The sequence below is a fragment of the Cucurbita pepo genome, chromosome LG02 (assembly GCF_002806865.2).
Source record: "Cucurbita pepo subsp. pepo cultivar mu-cu-16 chromosome LG02, ASM280686v2, whole genome shotgun sequence".
In the NCBI taxonomy this organism is placed as follows: Eukaryota; Viridiplantae; Streptophyta; class Magnoliopsida; order Cucurbitales; family Cucurbitaceae; genus Cucurbita; species Cucurbita pepo.
In genome coordinates, this window is record NC_036639.1 from 7962793 (window position 1) to 7985731 (window position 22939).

At 37.2% G+C, this 22939-nt stretch overlaps 1 protein-coding gene and 19 non-coding genes across 20 annotated transcripts; all 20 read left to right on the plus strand.

Moving 5' to 3' along the window:
* The first annotated feature begins 2050 nt into the window (after positions 1-2050).
* Positions 2051-4903, plus strand: LOC111788820 (60S ribosomal protein L3). Its single transcript, XM_023669352.1, has 6 exons — positions 2051-2121; positions 2627-2721; positions 2978-3088; positions 3214-3518; positions 3856-4265; positions 4439-4903. The coding sequence occupies exons 2-6, from the start codon at positions 2637-2639 to the stop codon at positions 4695-4697; spliced, it is 1170 nt and encodes a 389-aa protein (XP_023525120.1). The 5' UTR covers positions 2051-2121; positions 2627-2636; the 3' UTR covers positions 4698-4903.
* A 1179-nt stretch (positions 4904-6082) lies between these two features.
* Positions 6083-6154, plus strand: TRNAE-UUC. The gene has a single exon. It is a non-coding gene; the product is annotated as a tRNA-Glu (tRNA).
* A 109-nt stretch (positions 6155-6263) lies between these two features.
* Positions 6264-6335, plus strand: TRNAE-UUC. Its single transcript has one exon. It is a non-coding gene; the product is annotated as a tRNA-Glu (tRNA).
* Positions 6336-6445: 110 nt separating this feature from the next.
* TRNAE-UUC lies at positions 6446-6517 on the plus strand. Its single transcript has one exon. It is a non-coding gene; the product is annotated as a tRNA-Glu (tRNA).
* Positions 6518-6626: 109 nt separating this feature from the next.
* Positions 6627-6698, plus strand: TRNAE-UUC. Its single transcript has one exon. It is a non-coding gene; the product is annotated as a tRNA-Glu (tRNA).
* Positions 6699-6808: 110 nt separating this feature from the next.
* TRNAE-UUC lies at positions 6809-6880 on the plus strand. The gene has a single exon. It is a non-coding gene; the product is annotated as a tRNA-Glu (tRNA).
* Positions 6881-6989: 109 nt separating this feature from the next.
* TRNAE-UUC lies at positions 6990-7061 on the plus strand. The gene has a single exon. It is a non-coding gene; the product is annotated as a tRNA-Glu (tRNA).
* Positions 7062-7171: 110 nt separating this feature from the next.
* On the plus strand, positions 7172-7243 carry TRNAE-UUC. The gene has a single exon. It is a non-coding gene; the product is annotated as a tRNA-Glu (tRNA).
* A 109-nt stretch (positions 7244-7352) lies between these two features.
* Positions 7353-7424, plus strand: TRNAE-UUC. Its single transcript has one exon. It is a non-coding gene; the product is annotated as a tRNA-Glu (tRNA).
* Positions 7425-7534: 110 nt separating this feature from the next.
* TRNAE-UUC lies at positions 7535-7606 on the plus strand. Its single transcript has one exon. It is a non-coding gene; the product is annotated as a tRNA-Glu (tRNA).
* A 109-nt stretch (positions 7607-7715) lies between these two features.
* TRNAE-UUC lies at positions 7716-7787 on the plus strand. The gene has a single exon. It is a non-coding gene; the product is annotated as a tRNA-Glu (tRNA).
* A 110-nt stretch (positions 7788-7897) lies between these two features.
* TRNAE-UUC lies at positions 7898-7969 on the plus strand. The gene has a single exon. It is a non-coding gene; the product is annotated as a tRNA-Glu (tRNA).
* Positions 7970-8078: 109 nt separating this feature from the next.
* Positions 8079-8150, plus strand: TRNAE-UUC. The gene has a single exon. It is a non-coding gene; the product is annotated as a tRNA-Glu (tRNA).
* Positions 8151-8260: 110 nt separating this feature from the next.
* Positions 8261-8332, plus strand: TRNAE-UUC. Its single transcript has one exon. It is a non-coding gene; the product is annotated as a tRNA-Glu (tRNA).
* A 109-nt stretch (positions 8333-8441) lies between these two features.
* Positions 8442-8513, plus strand: TRNAE-UUC. Its single transcript has one exon. It is a non-coding gene; the product is annotated as a tRNA-Glu (tRNA).
* Positions 8514-8623: 110 nt separating this feature from the next.
* On the plus strand, positions 8624-8695 carry TRNAE-UUC. Its single transcript has one exon. It is a non-coding gene; the product is annotated as a tRNA-Glu (tRNA).
* Positions 8696-8804: 109 nt separating this feature from the next.
* Positions 8805-8876, plus strand: TRNAE-UUC. Its single transcript has one exon. It is a non-coding gene; the product is annotated as a tRNA-Glu (tRNA).
* A 110-nt stretch (positions 8877-8986) lies between these two features.
* Positions 8987-9058, plus strand: TRNAE-UUC. Its single transcript has one exon. It is a non-coding gene; the product is annotated as a tRNA-Glu (tRNA).
* A 109-nt stretch (positions 9059-9167) lies between these two features.
* On the plus strand, positions 9168-9239 carry TRNAE-UUC. The gene has a single exon. It is a non-coding gene; the product is annotated as a tRNA-Glu (tRNA).
* A 110-nt stretch (positions 9240-9349) lies between these two features.
* Positions 9350-9421, plus strand: TRNAE-UUC. Its single transcript has one exon. It is a non-coding gene; the product is annotated as a tRNA-Glu (tRNA).
* The last annotated feature ends 13518 nt before the right edge of the window (positions 9422-22939 follow it).

Below are 22939 nucleotides of genomic sequence, written 5' to 3' on the forward strand. Positions count from 1 at the left end.
GTTTCTTAGTAGGAACGTCCACGAATCTGATCAATTACTCTTCACCTCTTTGTGAGGGGACATACATATTTTTCTAACACAAGAATTGCTTGAAAAGTTAGAAATGATGCTCAAATTATTTTCAAGAGGGAAAGTCTCGACTCTATTTAATTCATAAAAAATCTGCGGGAATTTATAGTCTCCAGTCTCCCTACCACTACCCTTCAAATGCGAACTACATCTAAAGGACTAAGTCAGCAACATGACCTTTCTCCCTGATTTTCATAGACATTGTTCTTTCCATTTCTTGAACTTATTAATGACTATTCCTTCTTGAATGTAACTTTGTTTTCCTTTGAGACGAGGATCACTCATTGTAAAAATGTATCCAAACTCAGTCATCGAGTTGAAAAACGAGTTCCTCCCATCCCTTGTTAATGCTTGAAACAAGTTTAAAATTTTATTGTCTACCTTATCTTTTTATGCATGGACTTGATCAAGTCTACCTTACTTGTCTCTTTATGCATGAACTTGTCAAGTCTACTTGTCTCTTTATGCATGAATTTGATCGAGTCTACCAAATAGAAAGCAAATCATGAGGGGTTAGTAGATTAAATCTATAAACAACTTAAAAATGGAAAACAATGAAACTACGGTGAATTACTCTATTAGAACCAAATATTCCTCAAAATTAATTTTTAAGTATATAAGAACCAAATATTCCTCAAAATTAATTTTTAAGTATATAAGAACCAAATATTCCTATCAAGAATCTCAGTCTAATACTAAATCTCTAGATTTTAGATTAGACAAATACCCTGTTATAACATTAAACTTTAATTTAATTGTTAAAAATTATATATAATATTAAAATATAAATTTTAGAAATTAGATAGGTAAAAAAAAAAAAAAAAAAAAAAAATTTATATTGAAAAATAAAAACTTTAAATTGAGGAGGAATCGCCTCAATTCTCCTACATAATTTAACCTAAAATTCTCATTAGAAATCCCACAAAATAAACGAATTATTTACTTTTTGAAGAGAATAGGTGCATCTTCAACCGTGGATATCTCTAATTGAGACATGAAATAGTATCTGGATTCTCCCTCTGGGCTTATGGGCTTCATACTGTTCACTTATGTGAGTATGTATCTTTGACGCGTTCGTAGAACTGCTTCCAACATAGTATGTGAGTATGTGTCTTTCATGTGTTCGAGTCCGTCAACAACATTAGAGTGAGGAGGATATTTGTTATTTGTGTCATTGAGGGTTTGCTTCAACAACAACACGAACTTCCTCGGCAATTAATGTTCATTTCTTTTCATGTTGGATTCTAATTCAAAATTTATAACTATTTTATGGGATTCCTTACTAGCTTAAACTAATTTCTTTCCCTAAGATCGATAAGTTTGATGTTAAAAAATAGGAGTTTTTGCTCCTAAAAAGTTCTTCATTCTTCGTAGAGTGCAACTCTTCTTAACAGGGCATTGTGCCATCTAAATCGAGTTTAGATCCAACAAATGCTGGAAAAGCTTTAACGAAAACAAATTCGAGGAGAAACACATGCTGGAAAAGTTCAATAATCAAACTAGAATTCTTACCAGAAAAATCCAAAAACTAGCACTAAATTTCAAGCTTAAACGCCATTTTCTCACCTCGATTCCAAGCATCCAAACAGATTCCACAGAAGAAAATCATGAACAGAACAAAAACAAAGAACTAAAAAGTTTAAAGAGAAGAGAGTCAGAAATCTCGTGTGGAATAGGTGCAGGCACATCGCAACCAAATCATTCAGCTGCTTTGCTCTCGCACTGAGAATTTCTCATCATTCCCTCGGAAGAAAAATTGACCCAAAACTCTAAAAACCCTAACCCTAAAACAATATCATTTCTACGGACAACGCTCCGAGTCAAGTCCTTTTATATTCGCGCTGCCCTAAAATTACGGTTCGGGTGGGCTTTTGTAATGGGCCGCCATTTCGGCCCATTAAAGCTTATTTTGCCAAATAGGCCCAACAAACTTTTTAAAGCTTAGTTGTGGGGCTGGTCACACATTTTGTTTATCTATATATTACAATATCTAGGGTTTCTCATCCGCCTAGTGCAGTTGCAGTAGCCGCAGTTGGAGTAGCACCAGTTGGGGTACGGGTTCCTTCCTTCCTTCTTCCCCTTCTTCTTCGCTCTTTGTTTCTCTCCTTCAACCCTAATTACTGTCTTTGCTTCGGAGATTTGTTATAATGAACTAGTTTGGACTTTGTTCTATGGCGTTGTCTGATTCTCTCGTATCTGGGTTTTTGTGAGAGTGAAGTTATTTGTTTATTTATGTGAAGAACACGTCTCTTTGTTTCTAGCCATTTTCAAATTTTGTTTCTGTCAAGGTGTCAAGGACTCATCTATGTTCCTTTTCTGAACAATCTATAGTTGCATTATTTCGTGCTATTAAGTTTTTTTTCTTTTCTTTTTCTGAATATGGTGATTTTGTTACCCTTTGGATTTTAAGCGCTGGTTTTAACTTCTATTTCGTTTTCAGCTTTTGAAGTAATTGTTCCTGTTTGTTTACGATTTTAACCGGTGGTTTTTACATTTTGTTTGTCGTTGATGAAATATAATTCGTATGATTGATTAAATGGTTGTTTCTTATGTGAAGGAAGAAGAGAATGTCTCACAGGAAATTTGAGCACCCAAGGCACGGCTCCCTTGGATTTCTTCCAAGGAAAAGAGCAGCTCGTCACCGCGGAAAAGGTATTATTATTGGGTTTTGACTAGGTTATAACATTCTTAGTGAACATAAATCTCTCTTCTTAAGAACAACTAATGAGCCATATAACCACACCTTAGCGCTTTGTTCTGTTTAGTTTTTCCATATCTTATCGGTCATTTGTGTTGAGAATTACTCAACATTTGTGTTGAGAATTACTCAACATTTGTGTTGTTTTGTTTCAGTTTTCTTTTTGTAATCCGTAGCTGAGTTAACTCTGTTTTGTTTTCCAACCTGCAGTGAAGGCTTTTCCCAAGGATGACGCCAGCAAGCCATGCAGGTTGACTGCCTTTTTGGGTTACAAGGCTGGAATGACACACATTGTCAGAGAGGTCGAGAAGCCAGGATCTAGTATGTATTGCTTTGAATTTACTAATCTATTTAGAGTGGTTCCTTATTTGCATGAATTTCATTAACTTGTGTTAAGGTTACATCAAGGTCTTACTTTGTGCTTGTTTTCTGTATTTACTCTGTAGAACTTCACAAGAAGGAAACATGTGAGCCTGTGACCATCATTGAGACTCCTCCAATGGTAATTGTTGGTGTTGTTGGATATGTGAAGACCCCACGTGGTCTCCGCACTCTGGGCACTGTATGGGCACAGCATTTGAGTGAGGAATTAAGGAGGAGATTCTATAAGAACTGGTGCAAGTCAAAGAAGAAGGCTTTCACTAAATACTCGAAGCAATATGAAACTGATGAGGGAAAGAAGAGCATCCAGGAGAAGCTTGAGAAGCTCAAGAAATATGCATCTGTGATCCGTGTCTTGGCTCATACTCAGGTAATGTCATGGAAGTGAAAAGAGCTATTATGCTGTATTTATGTATGTTAATGAAACAAATAGTCAATATATTTAGGGTCAGTATGTTCATTTATTTTCTCCATTGTTGGTAAATATCAATTCTTATGTTTTTGAATTTGTCGGTTAACTCATGGGGAACTGATTTCCGTTGAATTTTCAGACTATTGATGAACTATTTCTCTTGCCTTTGTAAATGAACCTGTTTGCTCCTTTTGTTCTCATTTTATTTATCAATTGCAACTGACTGTAATTTGTAATTGTTTAGGGTTTATAGCTACTTATTTATCAATGTTAATTGGAATTCCTTGTTTTGTAGATTACCAAGATGAAGGGATTGAAGCAAAAGAAAGCACACATGATGGAGATCCAGGTCAATGGTGGTACAATTGCTCAGAAGGTGGACTATGCATATGGGTTCTTTGAGAAGCAAGTTCCAGTAGAAGCTGTATTCCAGAAGGATGAGATGATTGACCTTATTGGTGTGACCAAGGGTAAAGGTTATGAAGGTGTTGTCACTCGTTGGGGTGTTACCCGTTTGCCCCGTAAGACTCACAGGGGTCTTAGGAAGGTGGCTTGTATCGGTGCTTGGCATCCTGCTAGAGTGTCGTTCACTGTTGCCAGGGCTGGTCAGAATGGATATCACCACCGAACTGAAATGAACAAAAAGATCTACAGAGTTGGAAAGACAGGACAGGAAACACATACCGCTATCACTGAATTTGACAGGTTAAATCTAGTGGAGTCCAAATTTTAATTTAAAATTGTATCTTCCATCTAAAATTGTGGTCTCTTATCCGCTGCACTGTGTTTGAAACAGAACTGAGAAGGAAATTACTCCTATGGGTGGCTTCCCTCACTACGNATGTCGTCTCTTATCCGCTGCACTGTGTTTGAAACAGGACTGAGAAGGAAATTACTCCTATGGGTGGCTTCCCTCACTACGGTATTGTTAAGAGTGACTACTTGATGATCAAGGGAGGCTGTGTTGGACCCAAGAAGAGGGTGATTACCCTTCGTCAATCTCTTCTCAAACAAACGTCCCGTGTGGCTCTTGAAGAGATCAAACTTAAGTTCATTGATACATCCTCCAAGTTTGGTCATGGACGTTTCCAGACTACCCAGGAGAAACAGAAGTTCTATGGTCGTGTCAAGGCCTAAGTTCATTATATCTATCATCCTGGTTCTTGTCATTTATATCGTCCGTGAATTTTTGTTCTTTATTTCTGTTGTTCAAGGATTTCGAGTAGCTGAGGTGTTTTGTTACTGAAACTTAAATTTTGAACTATAGCTTGCTAGTAATCGAACATGATTTCTCTTGCTACCGTGTTGAAATTTCATTTATTATTGTTCTTGTTATTTGAGCTTCTAGCTACTTGCACTCACTGCTGTGGTCTTTTTAATATTCCAACAATACAACCAATGGAGCTTCTTTTATGAAGTTGTCTGTAAAACTGAATTTGAAGTAGATTGTGCTTGTTATATTTGATGCGTTTGAACCCGAAATTGAATTTTCAGTTTTTGGGAAATTGATTTTTCATTTCTAAAACATACAGTATATTAGCTGACCTGAAAATTGGGCACCGATTTGATAGTGATTTCAAGTGAACTTCGGTCTCACCATCCAAACTGCTCGCTTGTTGTGTAAGGTCGGGCGGTCTCACCATCCAAACTGCTCGCTTGTTGTGTAAGGTCGGTCCCGTCATGGGCAATATATTGTCATTTAGAAAGGGAACAAAGAAGACAGAGGACATTGCAATGCAATTGGTATGGTTCACCAATTTGATTCAACCATGTCAATTCGTTGGATTTGTTTCATTAAAAATGTACATGTGCTTGCTATCACTCAGGACACCAAGGTTTGTAGGGTATTTTGATTTTATCCTTAATAAGTTGAGAGGCTTTGATGATAAAAAAAACATCTATGGAAAACCCAATAGCCATCTTGTTTGTATTTGGTTCAATTTTCCGGCAATGGAAAACTTGGTACCATCTTGAATCATATCATTAATCCATATCGTTTGTATTTTGGATATCTATATAACCATCGACAATTTTAGAGGCGTTGAGGATAAAGAAATATTCGTTGTCGTCTAACAGTTAGGATATGTTGCTTTTGCCCAAGAGATTTGGGTTCAATTCTTGGATATGGAAAACATGGTATATTTTTGTACCATATTTAGATTTTATCCTTAATCGTTTGTATTTTATATATATTTATAACCATTGAAAAGTTTAGAGGTGTTGAAGACAAATAAATATCCATTGTCAGTCCAATGGTTAGGATATATGGTTTTCACCCAGTTTTGTAGAGTATTTAGATTTGTCCTTAATCCCTATCATGTGTATTTTGGATATTGACTATTTGAAAAGTTTAGAGTAGTTAAGGACAGAATATCCATTGTCAGGCAGTCCACGAGACTTGGGAATGCAATGAAAAACTTGTTATCTTTTTGTAGAGTATTTAGTTTTATCCTTAATCCATATCGTGTGTATTTTAGATATCGAACATCGAGAAGTCTAGAGGCGTTGAGAACAAAGAAATATCCATTGTCGTCCAGTGGTTAGGATATCTGGCTTTCACCCAGGAGACTCGGGTTCAATTCCAGGCAATGGAAAACTTTGTAACCTTTTTTGTTGAGTATTTAGATTTATCCTTAATCCATATTGTGTGTATTTTGGATATCGACCATCGAGAAGTTTAGAGGCGTTAAGGACAAAGAAATATCCATTGTCGTCCAGCGGTTAGGATATCTGGCTTTCATCCAGGAGACCCGGGTTCAATTCCCGATAATGGAAAACTTTGTAACCTTTTTTTGTTGAGTATTTAGATTTATCCTTAATCAATATCGTGTGTATTTTAGATATCGAACATCGAGAAGTCTAGAGGCGTTGAGGACAAAGAAATATCCATTGTCGTCCAGTGGTTAGGATATCTGGCTTTCACCCAGGAGACTCGGGTTCAATTCCAGGCAATGGAAAACTTTGTAACCTTTTTTGTTGAGTATTTAGATTTATCCTTAATCCATATTGTGTGTATTTTGGATATCGACCATCGAGAAGTCTAGAGGCGTTGAGGACAAAGAAATATCCATTGTCGTCCAGCGGTTAGGATATCTGGCTTTCATCCAGGAGACCCGGGTTCAATTCCCGATAATGGAAAACTTTGTAACCTTTTTTTGTTGAGTATTTAGATTTATCCTTAATCAATATCGTGTGTATTTTAGATATCGAACATCGAGAAGTCTAGAGGCGTTGAGGACAAAGAAATATCCATTGTCGTCCAGTGGTTAGGATATCTGGCTTTCACCCAGGAGACTCGGGTTCAATTCCAGGCAATGGAAAACTTTGTAACCTTTTTTGTTGAGTATTTAGATTTATCCTTAATCCATATTGTGTGTATTTTGGATATCGACCATCGAGAAGTTTAGAGGCGTTAAGGACAAAGAAATATCCATTGTCGTCCAGCGGTTAGGATATCTGGCTTTCATCCAGGAGACCCGGGTTCAATTCCCGATAATGGAAAACTTTGTAACCTTTTTTTGTTGAGTATTTAGATTTATCCTTAATCAATATCGTGTGTATTTTAGATATCGAACATCGAGAAGTCTAGAGGCGTTGAGGACAAAGAAATATCCATTGTCGTCCAGTGGTTAGGATATCTGGCTTTCACCCAGGAGACTCGGGTTCAATTCCAGGCAATGGAAAACTTTGTAACCTTTTTTGTTGAGTATTTAGATTTATCCTTAATCCATATTGTGTGTATTTTGGATATCGACCATCGAGAAGTTTAGAGGCGTTAAGGACAAAGAAATATCCATTGTCGTCCAGCGGTTAGGATATCTGGCTTTCATCCAGGAGACCCGGGTTCAATTCCCGATAATGGAAAACTTTGTAACCTTTTTTTGTTGAGTATTTAGATTTATCCTTAATCAATATCGTGTGTATTTTAGATATCGAACATCGAGAAGTCTAGAGGCGTTGAGGACAAAGAAATATCCATTGTCGTCCAGTGGTTAGGATATCTGGCTTTCACCCAGGAGACTCGGGTTCAATTCCAGGCAATGGAAAACTTTGTAACCTTTTTTGTTGAGTATTTAGATTTATCCTTAATCCATATTGTGTGTATTTTGGATATCGACCATCGAGAAGTTTAGAGGCGTTAAGGACAAAGAAATATCCATTGTCGTCCAGCGGTTAGGATATCTGGCTTTCATCCAGGAGACCCGGGTTCAATTCCCGATAATGGAAAACTTTGTAACCTTTTTTTGTTGAGTATTTAGATTTATCCTTAATCAATATCGTGTGTATTTTAGATATCGAACATCGAGAAGTCTAGAGGCGTTGAGGACAAAGAAATATCCATTGTCGTCCAGTGGTTAGGATATCTGGCTTTCACCCAGGAGACTCGGGTTCAATTCCAGGCAATGGAAAACTTTGTAACCTTTTTTGTTGAGTATTTAGATTTATCCTTAATCCATATTGTGTGTATTTTGGATATCGACCATCGAGAAGTTTAGAGGCGTTAAGGACAAAGAAATATCCATTGTCGTCCAGCGGTTAGGATATCTGGCTTTCATCCAGGAGACCCGGGTTCAATTCCCGATAATGGAAAACTTTGTAACCTTTTTTTGTTGAGTATTTAGATTTATCCTTAATCAATATCGTGTGTATTTTAGATATCGAACATCGAGAAGTCTAGAGGCGTTGAGGACAAAGAAATATCCATTGTCGTCCAGTGGTTAGGATATCTGGCTTTCACCCAGGAGACTCGGGTTCAATTCCAGGCAATGGAAAACTTTGTAACCTTTTTTGTTGAGTATTTAGATTTATCCTTAATCCATATTGTGTGTATTTTGGATATCGACCATCGAGAAGTTTAGAGGCGTTAAGGACAAAGAAATATCCATTGTCGTCCAGCGGTTAGGATATCTGGCTTTCATCCAGGAGACCCGGGTTCAATTCCCGATAATGGAAAACTTTGTAACCTTTTTTTGTTGAGTATTTAGATTTATCCTTAATCAATATCGTGTGTATTTTAGATATCGAACATCGAGAAGTCTAGAGGCGTTGAGGACAAAGAAATATCCATTGTCGTCCAGTGGTTAGGATATCTGGCTTTCACCCAGGAGACTCGGGTTCAATTCCAGGCAATGGAAAACTTTGTAACCTTTTTTGTTGAGTATTTAGATTTATCCTTAATCCATATTGTGTGTATTTTGGATATCGACCATCGAGAAGTTTAGAGGCGTTAAGGACAAAGAAATATCCATTGTCGTCCAGCGGTTAGGATATCTGGCTTTCATCCAGGAGACCCGGGTTCAATTCCCGATAATGGAAAACTTTGTAACCTTTTTTTGTTGAGTATTTAGATTTATCCTTAATCCATATCGTGTATATTTTGGATATCGACCATCGAGAAGTTTAGAGGCGTTAAGGACAAAGAAATATCCATTGTCGTCCAGCGGTTAGGATATCTGGCTTTCACCCAGGAGACCCGGGTTCAATTCCCGGCAATGGAAAACTTTGTAACCTTTTTTGTTGAGTATTTAGATTTATCCTTAATCCATATTGTGTGTATTTTGGATATCGACCATCGAGAAGTCTAGAGGCGTTGAGGACAAAGAAATATCCATTGTCGTCCAGCGGTTAGGATATCTGGCTTTCACCCAGGAGACCCGGGTTCAATTCCCGGCAATGGAAAACTTTGTAACCTTTTTTTGTTGAGTATTTAGATTTATCCTTAATCCATATCGTGTATATTTTGGATATCGACCATCGAGAAGTTTAGAGGCGTTAAGGACAAAGAAATATCCATTGTCGTCCAGCGGTTAGGATATCTGGCTTTCACCCAGGAGACTCGGGTTCAATTCCCGGCAATGGGAAAATAGGATATTTAGATTTTATCCTTCTTAATCCATATCATTTATATTTTTCACCTAGGAGACCCGGTTCAATTCGTGGCAATAGAATACTTGGTTAGAATATTTATATTTTATCCTTAATCCATATAGGATATCTCTATATAGAAGTTTAGAGGGTTGAAGTGAAGACAAAGAAACAACAATAATTTTTGCCATTTGTGGTACCTAGGAGATAACAATTTGTAGGTTTTATTTTATTATGTTTTATTTTATTATATTTTATTTTATTTTATCCTTACTCCACTTCGTTTGTATTTTAGACATTTGTATAATCATCGAAAAGTTTAGAGGCATTTATGAAAAAGAAATATCCATTGTTGTCTAATGGTTAGGATATTTGGATTTCACTCGGGAGACCCAAGTTCAATTCTCGGCAATGGAAAACTAGGTTATAGGTCACCTAGGAGAGCTTCTTGGTTCTGTCATTGCCTAAAATTCTAGGGATGTATCTTTGTCCTCAACAACCTCTAAACTAGTCTTAGTATCAATATGCAAACTTTATCCTTAATCATCTCGTTTGTATTGTATATATTTGTATAACCATTAAGAAGTTTATAAGCGGTATCTAGGAGATACCATTTTGTAGGATTTTTTGATTTTATCCTTAATCCATCTTGTTTGTATTTTGGACATCTGTATAACCATTGAGAAGTTTAGCGTGTTGATGACAAAAAAATATTCATTGTCGTCTAGCAGTTAGGATATCTGGCTTTCACCCCGAGACTCGGGTTCAATTCTCATCAATGGAAAACTTGGTTAGGATATTTAGATTTTATCTTTAATCCATATCGTTTGTATCTTGGATATTGGTATAACCATCGATAAGTTTAGAGGCATTGAGGACAAAAAAATGTTCATTGTCTTCTAGCACTTAGGATATCTGGCTTTCACCGAGGAGACCTAAACTAGGCTTTGAGGACAATGAAACATCAATTCTTGTTGAGGCTTTGAGGACAATGAAACATCCATTCTTGTTCGGTGGTTAGGATATTTGGCTTTCACCCAAGAGACCTAGTTTAATTCATGACTGTGGAAAACTTAGTATCAATATTTGGACTTTATCCTTAATCATCTCATCTCATTTGTATTTTATATATTTGTATAAGAAGCAAGAAACCATTTTGTAGGATTTTAAACTTAATCCATAGAGAAGTTAAGAGGCGTTGATGTAAAAAAAATATCGATTCACTTGGAAGGCCTAGGTTCAATTCCCCCCAACCATGGAAAACTTGGTTAGGTTATTTACATTTTATCCTTAATCCATATGGTTTTTTTTTTTTATATCTATATAACCATCAAGAAGTTTAGAGGCGTTAATGATAGAAATATCCATTGTTTGGTTAGGATATCTGGCTTTCACCTAGGAGACGGAAAACTTGGTTAGGTTATTTACATTTTATCCTTAATCCATATGGTTTTTTTTTCTTGGATATCTATATAACCATCGAGAAGTTTAGAGGCGTTAATGACAGAAATATCCATTGTTTGGTTAGGATATCTGGCTTTCACCTAGGAGACTGCCATTTTGTAAAATTTTTTTATTTTATCCTTAATCCATCTCGATATTTGGCTTTTACCCAAAAGACTTGAAGCCAATTCATGGCCATGAAAAACTGAGTATCAATATTTGGACTTTATCCTTAATCCATCTCGTTTATATTTTGGATATTTGTATAACCATCGAGAAGTTTAGAGGCGTTAATGAGAAAGAAATATCCATTATCATCCAACGATTAGGATATCTGGCTTTCACCCAGTAGACTCGGTTGGATCGATGTATAAATTTAGAAGCTAGTGGAAAAGTGAAAGGCCAAGAGTTGTTATAGGAGATAATGATGTTTTTATGGCTATAATTACAGAGAAGTAATAGGAAAGTGGTATCAGAGCCAATGGCGAATGTGACGGGTCAAATGCCGCTATCGCGACTAACAAAGACAAACTACGAGAATTGGAGCATTGAAATGAAAGCTCTTCTCGGTTCTCAAGATGCATGGGAGGTGGTCTAAGAAGGTTTTGAAGAACCAAAAGATATCATGGGTTATACGGTGGCACAAAACAAGACGTTGAAAGAGGTGCGATCAAAGGATAAGGCGACACTATACATGTTGTGTTCCGAGCCGTTGACGAGTCGAGCTTTAAGAAGATTGCCAGTGCAACTACTTCAAAAGAAGCATGAGACATTTTAGGAAAAGTGTTCAAAGGAGCCGACCGAGTCAAGTAAGTGCGTCTCCAAACTCTTTGTTGTGAGTTGGAGAGCATGAAGATAAAGGAGTTGGAAAGTATATCTGACTACATCATGCGTGTACAGACTTTAGTAAACCAACTCAACTGAAACAGAGAAATGTTAATCGAGACGCGCGTTGTGGAGAATATTTTGAGATCATTAACCAAGAATTTTGAGAACGCTGTATGCGCAATAGAAGAGTCAAAGGACCTAGCGACGTTCACATTCAACGAGCTCGCCGGTTCTCTCAAGGCATACGAGCAACGTAAGAAGAAGATGGAGGAAACACTCGATCAGGCACTTCAAACCAAGGCATCATTCAAAGATGAAAAGGTACTCTATTCTCAAAATTTTCAAGGTAGAGGTCGTGGTCGTGGAAGTCGTGGAAATGGTCATGGTGGTCAAGGTAGCAGTCATGAAGGATACTATAAGGAGAAGAGACAGTTGAGCCAAGAAAATTGGCGTGGAAGAGGACGTGGTCGAGGAAGAGGCGGCCAATCAAATTATTCCAACATTAAGTGCTCCAAATGTCACAATTTTGGTCACTACGTGAATGATTGTAACTCCGACAAATGTTATAATTGTGGTAAAGTGGGGCATTTTGCAAAAGATTGTCGAGCCGATAAAAAGGTGGAAGAAACAACCAACCTAGCATTGGAAGACGTAACAAATGAAAGTCTTCTCTTGATGTCTCAAAATGAAGACAACATCAACAATGACACTCTGTGGTACCTCGACTCAGGGCAAGCAACTATATGTGTGGTCACGAGTACCTAGACAAAGAGATGCAAAAGTTTGAAAATGCTCATGTGTCATTTGGAGATGCTTTAAAGGTGGAGGTCAAAGGCCGAGGTATGGTTCATTACTTGCAAAAGGATAGCTTAATAGGGTCAATCCAAGATGTTTATTACATACCAGATCTCAAGACCAACATATTGAGTATGGGGCAACTCACAGAGAAAGGTTACTCAATATTCTTAAAAGACTGGCTGCTACACTTGAAGGAAAAGCAAAGGCGTTTGGTTGCTTGAGTTGAGAGAAAGAAATCGGATGTACAAACTGAATTTAAGAAGCATACAAGAAAAATGTTTGCGAGTCGATGTAGAAACAAGGCATCGCTGTGGCATCTCCACTTTGGTCACCTACATCATGGCGGCCTAAAAGAGTTAGCAAAGAAGAATATGGTGCACGGGCTACCCAACATGGACTACGATGGAAAATTTTGTGAAGAATGTGTGCTCAGCAAGCATGTGAGAACCTCATTTCAAAAGAATGCTGAATTTTGGGCTAAACAACCTCTCGAGTTGATTTATACAGACATACGTGGACCAATTACCCCCGAGTCTTTCAACGGTAAAAGGTATTTCATTCCTTTATCGATGATTACTTACGAAAACCTTGGGTTTATTTTCTGAAAGAAAAATTTGAGGGATTCGAGGTGTTCAAAAAGTTCAAAGTGATGGTGGAGAAGGCAACTGGTAGACACATCAAAGCTGTACAATTCGATAGAGGTGGCGAGTATACTTCGACTACTTTCATGGAGTATTGCAAGGAGCAAGGCATAAGGCATTTTCTAATCGCACCGTACACTCTTCAACAAAATGGTGTGGTGAGAGAAAAAATCGGATCATTCTTGATATGGTTCGGTCACTGCTCAAGAGCAAAAGGTTGCCAAAGGAATTTTGGGTAGAAGCCCTGCAATGCGCCATCTATGTGCAAAATCGATGTCCAAATGCGAAGTTAGATGATCAAACACCACAAGAGGCATGGAGCGGACAAAAGCCTACAATTTCTCATCTCAAAGTGTTCGGTAGTATGACTAATGCTCACATACCAGATCAACGAAGAACGGAGCTCAAAAACAAAAACAAAAGGTCTATTTTTATTGGGTATGATGAGAAGACAAAAGGATACAAGCTACTTGACCCAATAAACAAGAAGGTGATGGTGAGTCGTGATGTGCGAGTAAATGAAGTAAGCGAATGAGACTGAAACAATCCGACAGAAGTTAATATCAAAGTTGGAGAATCATCAGTCGTTGCACCAACAAGTATACCAACAAACTTAGGAATTTTCGATGATGAAGAGGAACCACAACAACTCAAAATGCGAAATTTGCAAGATTTGTATGATTCAACAAATGAGGTACACCTTGTATGTCTTATTGCAGATGCTGAAAATAACATCTTTGAAGAGGCGGTGCGAGACCAGAAGTGGCAAACTGCCATGGATGTGGAGATTAAAACGATTGTTCGCAACAATACATGGGAGTTAACAGATTTACTGGAAGAAAGTTAGCCCATTGGTGTCAAGAAAAAGATGAATGCTCAAGGCAAAATAGAGCGGTACAAGGTGCGACTTGTTGCGAAGGGATACAAGCAAAAGGCGCAAATCGACTATGAAGAAGTTTTGCTCCCGTTGCAAGAATGGAGACAATCCGATTGCTCATTTCCCAAGCGGCTCAATTCAAATGGCCAATTTTTCAAATGGATGTCAAGTCGGCATGCTTGAATGGTGTGCTTGAAGAATAAGTCTACATCGAACAACCACTCGGGTACATGAAAATTGGAGAAGAGAAGAAGGTACTAAAATTGAAGAATGCACTTTACGGGTTGAAGTAGGCACCGCGAGCGTGAAATACTCGTATCAATACATATTTCAAGGAGAACGGGTACAAGCAATGTCCCTACGTGCATGCACTTTACATAAAGAAGAGTGGAGGTAATGTGATATTTGTTGCTCTTTATGAAAAGGCCAAGAGTTGTTATAGGAGATAATGATGTTTTTATGACTATAATTACAGAGAAGTAATAGGAAAGTGGTATCAGAGCCAATGGCGAATGTGATGGGTCAAATGCCGCTATCGCGACTAACAAAGACAAACTACGAGAATTGGAGCATTGAAATGAAAGCTCTTCTCGGTTCTCAAGATGCATGGGAGGTGGTCTAAGAAGGTTTTGAAGAACCAAAAGATATCATGGGTTATACGGTGGCACAAAACAAGACGTTGAAAGAGGTGCGATCAAAGGATAAGGCGACACTATACATGTTGTGTTCCGAGCCGTTGACGAGTCGAGCTTTAAGAAGATTGCCAGTGCAACTACTTCAAAAGAAGCATGAGACATTTTAGGAAAAGTGTTCAAAGGAGCCGACCGAGTCAAGTAAGTGCGTCTCCAAACTCTTTGTTGTGAGTTGGAGAGCATGAAGATAAAGGAGTTGGAAAGTATATCTGACTACATCATGCGTGTACAGACTTTAGTAAACCAACTCAACTGAAACAGAGAAATGTTAATCGAGACGCGCGTTGTGGAGAATATTTTGAGATCATTAACCAAGAATTTTGAGAACGCTGTATGCGCAATAGAAGAGTCAAAGGACCTAGCGACGTTCACATTCAACGAGCTCGCCGGTTCTCTCAAGGCATACGAGCAACGTAAGAAGAAGATGGAGGAAACACTCGATCAGGCACTTCAAACCAAGGCATCATTCAAAGATGAAAAGGTACTCTATTCTCAAAATTTTCAAGGTAGAGGTCGTGGTCGTGGAAGTCGTGGAAATGGTCATGGTGGTCAAGGTAGCAGTCATGAAGGATACTATAAGGAGAAGAGACAGTTGAGCCAAGAAAATTGGCGTGGAAGAGGACGTGGTCGAGGAAGAGGCGGCCAATCAAATTATTCCAACATTAAGTGCTCCAAATGTCACAATTTTGGTCACTACGTGAATGATTGTAACTCCGACAAATGTTATAATTGTGGTAAAGTGGGGCATTTTGCAAAAGATTGTCGAGCCGATAAAAAGGTGGAAGAAACAACCAACCTAGCATTGGAAGACGTAACAAATGAAAGTCTTCTCTTGATGTCTCAAAATGAAGACAACATCAACAATGACACTCTGTGGTACCTCGACTCAGGGCAAGCAACTATATGTGTGGTCACGAGTACCTAGACAAAGAGATGCAAAAGTTTGAAAATGCTCATGTGTCATTTGGAGATGCTTTAAAGGTGGAGGTCAAAGGCCGAGGTATGGTTCATTACTTGCAAAAGGATAGCTTAATAGGGTCAATCCAAGATGTTTATTACATACCAGATCTCAAGACCAACATATTGAGTATGGGGCAACTCACAGAGAAAGGTTACTCAATATTCTTAAAAGACTGGCTGCTACACTTGAAGGAAAAGCAAAGGCGTTTGGTTGCTTGAGTTGAGAGAAAGAAATCGGATGTACAAACTGAATTTAAGAAGCATACAAGAAAAATGTTTGCGAGTCGATGTAGAAACAAGGCATCGCTGTGGCATCTCCACTTTGGTCACCTACATCATGGCGGCCTAAAAGAGTTAGCAAAGAAGAATATGGTGCACGGGCTACCCAACATGGACTACGATGGAAAATTTTGTGAAGAATGTGTGCTCAGCAAGCATGTGAGAACCTCATTTCAAAAGAATGCTGAATTTTGGGCTAAACAACCTCTCGAGTTGATTTATACAGACATACGTGGACCAATTACCCCCGAGTCTTTCAACGGTAAAAGGTATTTCATTCCTTTATCGATGATTACTTACGAAAACCTTGGGTTTATTTTCTGAAAGAAAAATTTGAGGGATTCGAGGTGTTCAAAAAGTTCAAAGTGATGGTGGAGAAGGCAACTGGTAGACACATCAAAGCTGTACAATTCGATAGAGGTGGCGAGTATACTTCGACTACTTTCATGGAGTATTGCAAGGAGCAAGGCATAAGGCATTTTCTAATCGCACCGTACACTCTTCAACAAAATGGTGTGGTGAGAGAAAAAATCGGATCATTCTTGATATGGTTCGGTCACTGCTCAAGAGCAAAAGGTTGCCAAAGGAATTTTGGGTAGAAGCCCTGCAATGCGCCATCTATGTGCAAAATCGATGTCCAAATGCGAAGTTAGATGATCAAACACCACAAGAGGCATGGAGCGGACAAAAGCCTACAATTTCTCATCTCAAAGTGTTCGGTAGTATGACTAATGCTCACATACCAGATCAACGAAGAACGGAGCTCAAAAACAAAAACAAAAGGTCTATTTTTATTGGGTATGATGAGAAGACAAAAGGATACAAGCTACTTGACCCAATAAACAAGAAGGTGATGGTGAGTCGTGATGTGCGAGTAAATGAAGTAAGCGAATGAGACTGAAACAATCCGACAGAAGTTAATATCAAAGTTGGAGAATCATCAGTCGTTGCACCAACAAGTATACCAACAAACTTAGGAATTTTCGATGATGAAGAGGAACCACAACAACTCAAAATGCGAAATTTGCAAGATTTGTATGATTCAACAAATGAGGTACACCTTGTATGTCTTATTGCAGATGCTGAAAATAACATCTTTGAAGAGGCGGTGCGAGACCAGAAGTGGCAAACTGCCATGGATGTGGAGATTAAAACGATTGTTCGCAACAATACATGGGAGTTAACAGATTTACTGGAAGAAAGTTAGCCCATTGGTGTCAAGAAAAAGATGAATGCTCAAGGCAAAATAGAGCGGTACAAGGTGCGACTTGTTGCGAAGGGATACAAGCAAAAGGCGCAAATCGACTATGAAGAAGTTTTGCTCCCGTTGCAAGAATGGAGACAATCCGATTGCTCATTTCCCAAGCGGCTCAATTCAAATGGCCAATTTTTCAAATGGATGTCAAGTCGGCATGCTTGAATGGTGTGCTTGAAGAATAAGTCTACATCGAACAACCACTCGGGTACATGAAAATTGGAGAAGAGAAGAAGGTACTAAAATTGAAGAATGCACTTTACGGGTTGAAGTAGGCACCGCGAGCGTGAAATACTCGTATCAATACATATTTCAAGGAGAACGGGTACAAGCAATGTCCCTACGTGCATGCACTTTACATAAAGAAGAGTGGAGGTAATGTGATATTTGTTGCTCTTTATGTCGGTGACCTCATTTTTTTGGGTAACAATGATGAGATGATAGAAGAGTTTAAGGGCACAATGACACGAGAATTTGAGATGACAGATTTGAGCTTGTTGAAGTTTTTCCTTGGTTTGGAGGTTAAACAAGGAGAGACGGGTATTTTTATATCACAGTAGACATATGCAAAAGAGATTTTGAAGAAGTACAAGATGACAAATTGCAACTCGGTATCAATACTAATGGAACCAGGTGCAAAACTCTCGAAGTACGATGAAGGAGAACGAGTAGATGCAAATAGGTACCAAAGTTTGGTAAGAAGCCTTCGCTATCTTACATGCACAATGCCAAATCTTTCATTAAGTGTCTACATTATAAGTTGGTTCATGGAGGAGCCGATTTATTCACATTGGAGGGTGTTGAAGCGAGTCATATGGTACATCCAAGGAACGGTGTCACTTGGGTTGTTCTACTCGAAAGTAGAAGATTACAAGTTGGTTGGTTATTCTAACAGCGATTTGTGCGGAGACATGTAATGGATCTGGCTTTAGTCGGTTAAAAAGAGGAGAGGTGTGTGTGGCCGGGCTTCTTTCTTTATAGTGGTGCTGCCTGCCCCCTTATTAATCCATTTGACTAGGAACACGTGGATCCAGGGAACCAGGCTCGGGAACTCTTTCTTAATAGTAGGGTCCTTACTCAATAGTAGGGGAAGAGAGTCCAATCTCTGAAATAGAGCTTAGTCTCTCCATAGTAGTATACTAGTCTCAGGCGGAGGTTATGACTTAATCCAATAAATAGAGTCAGATTGAGAGATCAAAGAAAATGGTGCTCGATGAAAGAATCCTTCACACTATGCTGTGGGCTTCATCTTTCCTTTCGTCTTTACTTGATGAATAAAGAGGTAATCAAATAAAGCCTATTTACCGAGTTCTCAATCAGGTTCAGGAGTCGGACCATTTCTTATTAAATGGATGTTTTCCTGGGATTTTAGTCTATTTTTGAGGTAATTCCATTGGAAGGAAAGAGATTGAACTCCGTAACCTATCCCACTAATAGCCTTTACAGTTCAAGAATCAATGAATTAGCAGCCAAGACTCAAAGACAAAAGATTAATTCGACTTAACTACTGAACTTGTCCCTTCTTTTTTTAACTGTCTGTAAACTAGGAATCTTAGCTCAGATCTTGATCCTTACTTAATTCTTGTTATGTATGGTTTGTTATTCAACAAAGGCTATTCTTTCACTCTTGGGCTCTCCTGTAAGTAAGATAGACAATTGGAAAAGTACATCGGGTTATGGATTCTTTATGGGCAACACACATTTACTTGACTTTCAAAGAAACAACCGATCGTGAAGCTCTTGACGTGTGAAGTTGAATATGTGGAAACATCTTGGTGTGTATGTCACATGATATGACTTAGAACTTTGTTGAGCAAGATGAGATAAAGAAACTAGGTGCAATTGTGATTCAAGTTGACAACAGATCAACAACTGAGTTGGCAAAGAACCCAGTGAACCATAAAAGAAGCAAACACATTGATGTTCGTTTTCACTTTATCCGAGATCATGTGAAGAAGGAAGTGTGAAATTGCTGCATATGGTAAGTTAAGATCAAGTTGCGGATATTTTTACAAAAACGCTACCAAAAGTACTTTTCGACAAATACAAGAAGATGATTAGCATGACTGATGACAGAAACATTTAAGTTTATGGGGGGAGTTTTGTTGAATAAACCTTCAATGTTATTTTGGGTTTTAAATTTAGAAGTGAGTGGAAATGTGAATCCAACAGTCTTGTAGATGAAAGGCAAGAGTTGTATATGACACAACTAGATTTTTATGGCTATAATTAGTTTTTTAGTTGTCACATGAGAAAATGAAGTTTTTATAGCTATAATAAGTTTTTTTTTATTATTTTAGCTTGAGAAGAACATGTGAATTCTTATAAAAAAAAAAAAAAAAATAGAGAAAATGACATAAAACGGAGTAATAGAAGAGTGTTTTTTTTTCAAAAAAAAAAAAAAATAGTGTTTTGTCTCTCCATTCACTATTATTATTATTATTATTATTATTATTATTTTTTTTTTTTTTTTGCTTTTTGCTTTTTTGCTTTTTTACAAGTTATAGGTATTTTGGATATTGGTATAACTTTGGAGAAGTTTAGAGGCGTTGAGCATAAAGAAATATTCATTGTCGTCCAGCGGTTAGGATATTTGGCTTTCATCCTAAGAGATTTGGGTTCAATTCTCGCCAATTGTGAAAACTTGCATCCTTAATCCATCTCGTTTGTATAGAGCATTGAGGACAAAGAAATATTCATTGTTGTCCAGCGGTTAAGTGGCTTTCGCCTAGGAGACCTGAGTTCTCGACAATGGAAAACTTGGTTAGGATATTTAGATTTTATCCTTAATACATATCGTTTGTATTTCGGATGTTATATTGTTGTCCAGCGGTTAGGTGGCTTTTGCCCAGGAGACCCGAGTTCTCGGCAATGGAAAACTTGGTTAGGATATTTAGATTTTATTCTTAATACATATCGTTTGTATTTTGGATATTTGTATAACCATGGACAAAGAAACAACAATAACTTGGTGCCGGTTTGTAAGATTTTTTTAATCTTATTTTGAATATTTGTATAACCATCGAGAAGTTTAGAGACGTTGAGTTGTTCAGTGGTTAGTATAAGGCTTCCACACAACAAACTTGAGTTCAATTCATGGTCATGAAAAACTTACTATCGGTGTTTGTAAGGACTTTATCTGGGTGCCATTTTGTAAGATTTTTGTATTTTGGACATTTGTATAACGATCGAAAAATTTAGAGGGTTGATGATAAAGAAATATCAATTGCGGTCTGATTAGGATATTTGGCTTTCATCCAATTGCCCCAGGTTCAATGTTGGAAAATACTTGGTTTCACTCATTATTCAACAAACTTGTTCCTTCCCTCACCCTAAAGTTTTCTCCACCAAAAGTAGGTGTGTACATGATCTTCAGGTTGGGTTTGGATTGTTAAAAAAAAAAAACAAACACTCGGTGCGCACGTTAAAATAGTTATATGTTAATTTAATATATTTAATTGGCATCGAAATCAAGTTAGTGTGAGAGTAATAAGTTAGGACACATACCACACCCTCGCAAACCATCATTAATGTAAATCTCTTTGTATATTTTATATATTTTTATTTGGCTCAAGTCAATCGGAAGGTTTTGTCCCATGAACCAGAAGCTAATCCGACCCAACTCAACCCTTATAGTTCAAGTTGGGTTGGTCCGGGTTGTCGGGTTGAATGTTCTTATAAACTTTCGAGCCTTTTACCAAAAATGCTACTTACACTTTCAAAAGCGCGATGGAATAAGTCTTAGTTAAATGAATTAAGGTTTAAGGCTCGAATGGAAAATCTAAACTTTTGTTCAAAACTTACCTTTGAGAACTCGATTGGGCACGGTGTTCCAAGCACTTTCAAACTTGGAGCCCTTCTCTAAAAGTGTAGTCGTAGGCAATCGAGCCATTTTATCCAAACTCTTTTCTAGAATATTTTATTTTGTTTTATTTTATAAATTTTTTTTTCTTATTTTGGAGAAGTTTCCTTTTTATAACGGGTGGAAATTCTTGTACTATAATTAATTAAGAACAAAACAACTTCATTAAAATTACAAAATTATATTTTTGCCATTTATTTAAAAAATTCATCTCGGGTGTTAAGAATTCTATAGCCAACTCGGAAACTTTTGTTCCGCCAACTTAACTAGTCTTGAAAAAGTTTGAGGTACAACTCTCTCATCTCTTTCCTTTTGTTTTTTTAGTCGCTTTGGTTCCTTAACATCTATTTGGAATATTTTTATGAGTTTCTCTTCATAGATTAAGTTTCTCACGGGGAAGTCTCATGCTCTATGACATGTGAGGGGTCCAGGGTGTACTTGGTCAACATCGAAAATGAAGTACGTTTACCCACGGTAGCAAGGTTGGGTGGTTCATGCCAATTTGTTGGCTGCAACGTCGATCGGCTCCAATATCTCAAACAAACGATAAATCTTGAGTTCATTTTGTGGACTTGACAAAATAGGGAGCTGGGACCGTAAATTCACAAGAGAAATACTTTCTATCTCCTCATAAAGAAAAAAAAAAGTAAATGAGTGGTTTCTTGTTAACTTCAAGACTTAAACAATGGGGTCTCACCCTTTCACTAGCCGGAGAGAGATTTAGCATGGTTAGATTATAAACTAATTATTCATTAAAGTATTAACTTTACTTAAAAAACAAGATATAATTATAGGCATAACAAAAACTTTTGACTCAAATGAAATTACAAATAATTTATATACGATGAAGTTGCATGTAATAGTTACATCCATAGACGTAACTAGTCCTATAGAACATACAATTGTAACTCAACGTTAATAGTGAAGTGACTTCAAATTATTGTTTAATATATCTAAATTTAAAATAAAAAAATATATAAATGTTGAACGTTCAAATTAATAATTAATATATTAATTATATTAAATATAAAATGAGTAAATTATGTTTAAGGTAAAGTATTTCTCCTATTTTGAAAATGCATTTATATCATGGAGACTAATTCCATGTTTACTTCAAATTTTGATTTCATTTTTAATGACACATTTACTACCCAACTACTTTATTATTATTTTTATTTAATAACAAAATAACAAAATATATAATAAATCAAATGTGAAATAAAAATACTTTTAATTTTAATAAAAAAAGCCATTGAAAATGGTTTGAAATGAAATTGAAACTATTTTCAAATGTTTTTTTTAAAAAAATTATTAAGGGTTTAGATAGAAAAACATTTTTTTTTTGTTGGATCAATATGAGTCCAACCAACTAAAAATAGGTTACAATTCAATCATATCCTATCTTGAGGTTGAAGGTATTAGCGGCAATGACGCATCTTCTCGTAATGTAATTACACCATCTCTTTTTTAAATTTGAACAGTCGAAGCAGATATTGTCACTCTTTGAATTTTTTTGGACTCCCCCTTTACGCTTTAACATGGTTAGGGAAAGGTTTTCATACCTTATAAAGAATGTTTTGTTCTCCGCCCCAATCAATATGAGGTTCTCACATCGTTGAAAAGGTAGGCTTTTGCACAGAATTACAGACTTCCATTTACTTTGCTGAGTGACATGATTGAAAATGTAGGTTTTTGCAAAGAAATACAGACTTCCATTTACATTGCTAAGTGATGAGGGTAACAAAGTGAGGAAAGAATGGGGAATTCCTGCCGATCTTTTGGGAACATTGCCTGGACGACAGACTTATGTTCTTGATAATGTAACGCCCCNTATATATGTAAAATATAAAAAATAGATAAATAAAGTAAGACCTGGCTG

Excerpts from the sequence above, each read along its gene's own strand:
- LOC111788820 (XM_023669352.1), top strand. The coding sequence starts at position 2,637 with ATGTCTCACAGGAAATTTGAGCACCCAAGGCACGGCTCCCTTGGATTT. Across the intron at positions 3,519-3,855 it reads GTGTCTTGGCTCATACTCAG|ATTACCAAGATGAAGGGATT; the intron begins GTAATGTCATGG and ends CTTGTTTTGTAG. Across the intron at positions 4,266-4,438 it reads GCTATCACTGAATTTGACAG|GACTGAGAAGGAAATTACTC; the intron begins GTTAAATCTAGT and ends TGTTTGAAACAG.